This window comes from Morone saxatilis, unplaced genomic scaffold (assembly GCF_004916995.1).
Source record: "Morone saxatilis isolate NCDOM2014 unplaced genomic scaffold, NCSU_SB_2.0 Contig2, whole genome shotgun sequence".
Classification (NCBI taxonomy): Eukaryota; Metazoa; Chordata; class Actinopteri; family Moronidae; genus Morone; species Morone saxatilis.
This window is the reverse complement of record NW_023339762.1, coordinates 4,195,266-4,202,994: the sequence shown is the minus strand read 5'-3', so window position 1 is coordinate 4,202,994 and position 7,729 is coordinate 4,195,266. Positions and strand designations below refer to the sequence as shown.

Genomic DNA, 7,729 nt, shown 5'->3' with positions numbered 1-7,729 from the left:
TTCTAGTGTCAAACTCTGCACAGACAGCATTCACACAGCACACTGTAGGAACAAGAAGAAACACTGACTGACTGAAACTGACATTTCCAGGCAGGTTTACTCACAGAGCTACTGACCTAAAGTGACTTCATATTCCTTTTTGATGGCAGAAAGAAGGGGTTTGTAGGTTTTGAACTCTTTGATGAAACAACCAAAGACATCACGGTAGACCTGTGGCAAAAGCAGATTAAGATATGTGAGTGCTCTCTCCGACAAGAAGACCTCTGTCAGGAATTTCTTCAAGTTTTAGAACTAAAACACATCACCTGTAGCTTCAGTTCCTGAATATTTGGCTCATCGGAGCTGATATTGTGCAGCTCCTTGTTCACATAGCTCTCCAGGTGCATCAGGAGTTGGGGCTTCCTCCCCGGGCCTGCATAAATGTAACTGCTACCTTTCCAGCACAGCTATTGGGTTTATCTCACACACACACACACACGGTGAACTTGCTGTTAAACTATTTTGTGACTAATCATATTTCCAGCCATCAAAAGGCTTAATCATATCAGTAATATTAGGTTTATGAGTGAAGTTCTGTCAGGTTGGATGAACCTGTACATGCTGTGCTTACCTTTCTAGCGCCAGGTTGGATAGAAACAGCTATTTCTTCTTCTTGCCCTTCCTCTGATGTCTGGATAGTGTCATTTTGTACACTACGGTCATATGTAAGTCTAAAATAAAAAAAAGAACATTGACAATTGTAGTTTTGCATTAGCTAGTTATACATAGCATGAGTATGGTTATAATAATGCAATAGTTAGAATACTTTCGTTGCATGTTTCTATCACTTGCCTTTGTTTTTGTGACGGTGTTAAAGGTGGAAATTTGACGTCTTTGTGTGGAGACATCTGTAGCGCTTATATGTAACGTTGGACTGAATAATAGCAAGTGTGCTCCGTTTAGCTCAAGGTTGGCTTTAGCATCACAGACCACAGCATTGTAACAGGGTTTCCGTGGTAACGGGGACGGAGTACGCAGCAGGACCCGCATTAGTAGACCGCGGCGCGCCTAACTAGTTTTCAACTTGTGTAAGATGAAAACTTTCCTCTTAAAAAGAAAAAATATAGATACTTTGTAAAGCACGAGAAGCTGTAGCTCTTTAAACGTGCGTGTTTAAGCCGCAAACCCTAACTAATGTCAATAACAAATACATGATAAATGAATAAATAAACGGGTAACCTACTTTATAAATAACACATAACTGCAACTTCCAATAACTACAATGTAATATAAAGAAGAAGGCATGGAAGATAAAAAAAAAAAAACACCACGCTAAGATAGCAGCTGTGCCTTCAGGGGTAGGCTTATTTTTAACATATTAAACTTTGTTTTTGTTGTGGAATTAATTATTAATTTTCATCTAGATGGCGAATACATGTACGTTCCATGTTTCCTCGTGTGCCACGTATGGATACATTGTGAAATTACATAATATCGTAAAAACTGTCTACAAAAGTACCTGCTGAAAAAACTACATTTCCTAGCGACCGTCCTCAGTGGAAGCCCTTCACCAGGGTAACCGTACTTGAGCTGTGTAGTCGTTTCGAGAGACGTTATAGTAACGGCGAGCGTGTGGCTGAACTACAGTACCCAAACGGCACCGCTCGAGCCTACAGTACATTCTGCTGCTTATCCGGGGATGTCACACCACTGCTATTTTCTCCCCTCAGTCCCTCTCACTCTCAGCCTACAGCTCCAGCGGACTGACACGGGGCTTTGGATAGACACAAACGAACAATAAGATACCAAACAGAGGCCAGAAATGGCAGAGCTTGGAGCGGGGAGCCTGCCGTTGGGGGATCCTGCTTTTAATTACCAGGAGCACGAGCTGAACGAGCGGCTGAAGCGGCTCTACCCGGCTGTGAACGAGGAAGAGACCCCTTTACCCCGATCCTGGAGCCCCAAGGATAAATACAGCTACATTGGGCTGTCACAGAACAACCTGCGGGTCCACTACAAAGGTTAGAGAGCTGGCTCATCCCTGATGGTCTGAACAAGTAGTCACCACAGCAGAGGGTCTCAGCTCAAATCTGTCACTGTGTTACTGCGGGAGGGGGGGGGTCAGTCTCTCACTCACTCACACACACACACACACACACTGTATGCGATTATGTTGATGTGTATGTGTGTGTGTGTGCACTCCTGGTAAATCTAGTCTGAGCTGCCTCTCCTGTCCCGTAACCTTGCTTTGTTTCACAAATGAGCAGAGGAATTCCCAAATGGGTGACAGTGAACTCGCTAACCCTGACAGTTGGTCTTATTACCACCACACTGAAATTCACATTCAACAACACGGCTCTCTCCTTTGTTTATTTACCGTTTATGACGTTATTTGTTTGCAGTAAACTGACGTCCATCTGACGTTCTCCATAGTTTGTACTGGAAGGTGGCCCTGGCAGCAGCAACGACGCATACACTGGGGTCTGCTTTTGAGCTAACTAATGGTATTTAACAAACAGGAGCTAGCTAACAGCAAGCTACCTCCTGAGCAAATACAGTAGTTAGCCTTGTGGCTAGCTAGCTAATGTAAGCTAACCTAGCTGTTCCTTGTGACTAATATTGTTGTGAAAACGGTCAGAGACGCTGGCCACAAGATGGACACGGGCCAAAGTTGTTGTTAGCCTTTTTACAACGTAGCACTGTGGGTAATGTTGCAATTGTTCAGTTTTTGACTCCAGCAAGCACCAAAACAGAATAAAAATGTCATTGTTGTGTTTTCTCGCGTGATTCCACCGGCAGTGTTCTAGAAGTCTTTTCCAGAATTCGTAAATCATTTTTTCCAGTCTGGAAGCAACGGGTTCCACTCCATTCAGATCTGTATGTGCCCTGAGCACAGCACAACAGTCTCATGTCCAACCTCCAGCAGGCAGCCAGCTCGTTTTCAACAGCTGCTGTGAGGGAGGAGGCCTCTGCGCATTACATTAGGCCAAATGTACCGATCTTGGATTAAATCTGTATTATCGGCAGACTCTGGCATTTTCACAATAACAGCAACTTTTCTCGTCTGACGGTGCAGTCAATCACTTATTCGGATGGGTGAAAACTGTCAGTGCGGGCTGCCAGGCCTGTCAGCGGGATTGTTTTATACGTCCAGCTCTTAAATCAAAACAAGGTGACATCTGCGTGAAGTCCTGTTCTCAGTGTTTGGCCTGCTCTGTTATTTTTCGTCAGGCGACACGTCAGGGCAGCCCCCCAGTAGCAGCAGGCAAGCTAGTGCTGCATCTCAGGCTATGAAAAATCTGCACAGAGGCACTGCAAGGCCACTCTGGGCCCTGTTGGCTGTTTACATCAGTGAAACATGCAGAGGATGAGAGGATGCAGGCAGGCTGTGTAACCCATTTTGAAAGGCTTATTTTGCACATACGTAGTGGTGGGCCTGCTGTTTGTGAGTAGCAGGGAAGGCCTGTTATTTGTTCAAATCAAGACTCTGGTAGATATAACCCACAGATTATTTAATGCATAATTGATCAGGTCCCTGCTGTTAATATGAATAGTGGCAACATGTAAAATGAGAGCCTACATTCTGTTTATCAGTAGAATCACAGAATGAATTGTTTTCTGTAGATGCTGTTGTGCTGATTGATTGATTGATTGATTGATTGATTGATCTGTTTATGATGTGATAAAACCATCCATTTTAGTCAGTGTTATTGGGATCCTTGCATTCTCTCTAGAGTTGCCTAAGCACTTGTCAAGAAATGATGAATGAGCCCACGCAGGTCTTAAGATAAGACATGGCGTTTCGTGTTGTGGTTAGTATGTGGGACATTGAGTCTTTATGTCTATGAAAAGTGCACAGATTAAGTGACACTGCACAATTGTTCAGGGATGACACATAAATAGGTCTATTCTGGAGTGTGCAGGATGATTTTCCTCCTCGTGGTTGTTTTAGCTCTTGCTCTGTTCCCTCACCCTTGTGGTTTGAATGCTATTTTGACCAGTGTGCCAATTTTCTCCTTTCAAGGCCACTCAGTGTCTACCTAGTCCTGTTGCACCAGGAGACTGGGTAGATTAAACTGACACACATTATTCTTCACAGTCTCAACAGATAGAAAACACTAATAAACACTGGAACACATATAAACAAAAATATAGATTTTCTGCCTATGAATAAAGCAGCTCAGTGATAACCATTAATCATTTCATCTATTTTAGGCTAAAAACCAATTCAGCTATATGATTCACTTAGAGTAGGTGGATAGTGGCAACCTTTAGCATATGGTACAGGGTTGCCTGAAATAACAATCACTGACAAAACAGAAATGGATTAAAGAGCAGGGGGAGTTAATAGATCATTAAAATAGTTATATTTATAATTAGAATAAGTTCAAGTTCATTTTGGATTCAAGCATTGCTTAAAGGTCCAGTGTAACATTTAGGAGGTTCTATTGGCAGAAATTAAATATATATTTATAGATATGTTTTCATCAGTCTATAATCACCTGAAAATAACAATTGTGTTTTCGTTACCTTAGAATGAGCCGTTATGTACAGAGGGAGCGGGTCCGCTTTTATGGAGGCCGCTATGTTGAACCTCCATGTTTCTACAGTAGCCCAGCAGGGACAAACTAAACACTGGCTTTGTAAAGGGGCTTTTGCCTTTGTTGCACATTTCGCGGCCACCATAGTTTCTCCTACAAACTTGGAAGGCTGTGCTGTATTCAAATGGTTGCAGTCTGCAACTTCACCACTAGATGCCACTAAATCCTACACACCTTTAAACATGTCATTTGATCTTATTCAGTATACCTTAAGAAGACAGAGAAGACAACATTTAATATCCAGGAATTGTCCTTATAGACGCTACCACTGACCTTACATTGTCCCGCCATATGTGGTTTTGACCTGTTTCACCTCTGAACAGTACTGTTAAGTACTTAAAGCTGCAGTAATCAGTATTTTTATATTGGCAATCAAATAATTATGGGTAATGTGAAAGAGGTTGCATGTAGTGACAAACACAGTCTGCATAGGCGAACGTGTTGACGTCTGTTGATGCATGCTCCTACATTTTGGGATGTACACAGACAGTATGCATGGACTGTGAAATACACTGGCAGATGATGAAAACTTCACACTGACCCATGTAGCTATGTAGATATACTGTGCAGTTTAGCTGCCTTTAACCAATTTTGTTTAGATTTTTCAGCCTGTACACTCTGGTTTCATCAGCAATCAAAGCTCTGCTAGAGCCACTGCTCCTACCTGCTCAGCACTAAACAGCTGATAAAGTTAGCGAATCACACCAAAGTGACTCCTTTGGCGTGATTCACTAACACTTAAACAGAGCTAAAGAGAGACACAACCTAAAATGAATGGTGAAGTTGCTCTTAAAGTTGCCAGCTGGATGTTTAAATAAGACATTTTCTGCAGGAGATAAATAATATGCAAATCTTGAGTTTACAACTTGTTGTACTGCCCCCAAGTGGCCAAAAAAACAATGAATGTAGCTTTATGCTTTTCCACTTGTGGGAGCATTTCAGGCCACTGGGTATAATTCACCTTCTGAAATGAACCATGAGGTGCTGACCTTCATCCCAACCACTTCAGTCAGCTGTATACCTCTGACGCAGGTCACAGCCTGACAAAGCATCTGAAAAAATCTGACATGCAATCCTGAGGTCATCAAAGAGGCCTGGATATTCTCCAATCCTTGGCTGTGCCTTTAAATGTTGTCCTTGAAAATGGAAAAAATGACAAAGCACAATGGAGTCCATCATCTATTGAGAAAGTGCTTGACATAGTTCCAAGGATGACAACAAAGCTTTTGGTCCAGTTATGCAAGGATCTAATTGCTTATAGTAACAGCCCCAGTGGCCCATAATCCCAGAGCTGCCCCTTCAGGACCTCAGACTATTCCAAGTCTGTTCATCCAACACACTGCTACTTGAACACCCAGAGTCAAACAGAAAGGTGCTGCAGGTAGATTCAAGTACCGCTAAAAGTCAGAAATCTTAGCTGTGTGTTATAGCCTATCAGCAGTTTTTCCAGGTTTCTTGTGGCTGCATTGCATTTTCGTCCAGTGAGGCTACTGTAGCAATCATTTGTACATGGCTGTTCTATGATGGCACACTGCAAAGCATTTTGGGTAAAAGAGTTCATTTTCAGTTTTTAGTTCACTAAGAATTTTAAGGGTGCCAGTTGTCCTGCCATAACAGCAACAACAGTAAGATGAGTAAAGGAAATGTCAATCAAGCACAGTTTGTTGTGAGGAGGTCAACAACACCCATGTTATTGTGTGTAGGGCCTTTTATTTAGGGTATTTCTGGCTTATTACAAACTTTCATAGTTTTGGCCATCATGCCTTTCCATAATAATGAACATTTATTTCCTCACAAAAGGAGCAAAAGAAATAACTGACCAACTATACCAGCCACCAGTTGCTTTAATTTTGGAAAAATGTTTTAAAGTACAATTGGCTTGTTTGAGCTTTTGTATTCAGACTGCAGGGCTCAAAATAAAAAAAAGTTCTCAGTGTCCTGTAACTGTCCCAACCGTTGCAAACAACCACTGTCCACTGACCAGTATCGGCCAGAACTGTAATCCATGTTTGTTGATTATTTAGCCTGCACTGGATAGCCTAACATCCACGTTGTCATTTTGTTTTCAGAGCTTTTATTAGGAAAATAAAGCCTTAAATTATTCTTCAGCCTCAAAACAAATGCCAGAAAGTATGTTTGTCTTCAGCCAATCTACAACTTTCCAATCAATTTTTTCATCAATCTAGGAGGACATCCAAAACAGGGGTTGTCATCTTTTGTATGCTCTGCCCAGAGTTTGCTTCTGAGATGCAAGAATTAAGGTATGTGTTCAGAAGGGAAAAAATAAACGAAACAGATTCATTTTAGTGACAATGATTCTTTTCGTCAAGCCATATTGATGTTTTGTGCACATTATAAAAGTTCTCCCATGGTCTCTGTCTTCTTCACTGGCGACATAGCGTTTTTTGCACTGCTGTTGTTGACAGGCAGAGGAGACCATGGCGCTGTTGTTCTTGCTGTTACTGAACTGATACATTTTGTGTTTTCCGCTGCTTGTGGTCAAGAATGGCTTCTGGGGTTGGATTGCTGGTTTCCTAGTAAGCAATTTAGACCCCATTGTGCTGTGGGATAAGAGCAGGACATTAACCTTTGATCCGTGACCTCTGGTGCCAAGGTCTGATGTCACTTAACAGCTGAAAGGTGTGACACAGCAGAGCCGGGGCTGTTTCTCAGAGGACAGTTGTAGTGTGGTAGTGTTTCCACCGCCTCGTGTCATAAAGATCTTGATTGCGTGCATTTGTTTTGGAAGTGAGTGACAGAAAGACGCAACTTTTTAAAAATACTATTTTTCTTTTTCAGACAGTTGTTTGCAAGATCCATAGCGATAGGGTAAAGTACCTGTTTGTGGCTATGTAATAACTGTAGTATGACGTAGTAAACTAAACTGTTTTAGTACCGTTCATTCATCTAGGTTATATTTAAGCCTACAACTAACAGATTTTGTTGCTCAATAATAGTAATATTGTTTAGAAACCTTGCGTTGTATTGTTATGTCGGTGTAATAGTAACCCAATAGCAAGCTCACTGGGCAAGGCTAAAAAAATTTTAAAAATCTTGATGAATTTTTTGGGGCCCTGTATCGTGATATGTATCGTATCGCCAGATTCTTGCCGATAAATATAATAATAATACATGTTTAAATATATAAA

The 7,729-nt window shown here is 41.7% G+C and overlaps 2 protein-coding genes across 2 annotated transcripts in view; one reads left to right on the top strand and one right to left on the bottom strand.

The window, feature by feature from the left end:
* tsnaxip1 (translin-associated factor X interacting protein 1) overlaps window positions 1-1,510 on the bottom strand; it is a gene marked incomplete in the record, with an annotated part of 7,435 nt that extends 5,925 nt beyond the window's left edge. The window contains 4 exon segments of the mRNA XM_035665874.1: window positions 117-210; window positions 306-446; window positions 611-710; window positions 832-1,510. Of these exon segments, the coding sequence (XP_035521767.1) occupies window positions 117-210; window positions 306-446; window positions 611-710; window positions 832-887 (391 nt within the window).
* Window positions 1,511-1,647: 137 nt separating this feature from the next.
* Window positions 1,648-7,729, top strand: part of ranbp10 (RAN binding protein 10) — a 30,518-nt gene continuing 24,436 nt past the window's right edge. The window contains exon 1 of the mRNA XM_035665873.1: window positions 1,648-2,000. Within this exon, the coding sequence (XP_035521766.1) occupies window positions 1,802-2,000 (199 nt within the window). The 5' untranslated portion in view covers window positions 1,648-1,801. The remainder of the gene's footprint in view (window positions 2,001-7,729) is intronic.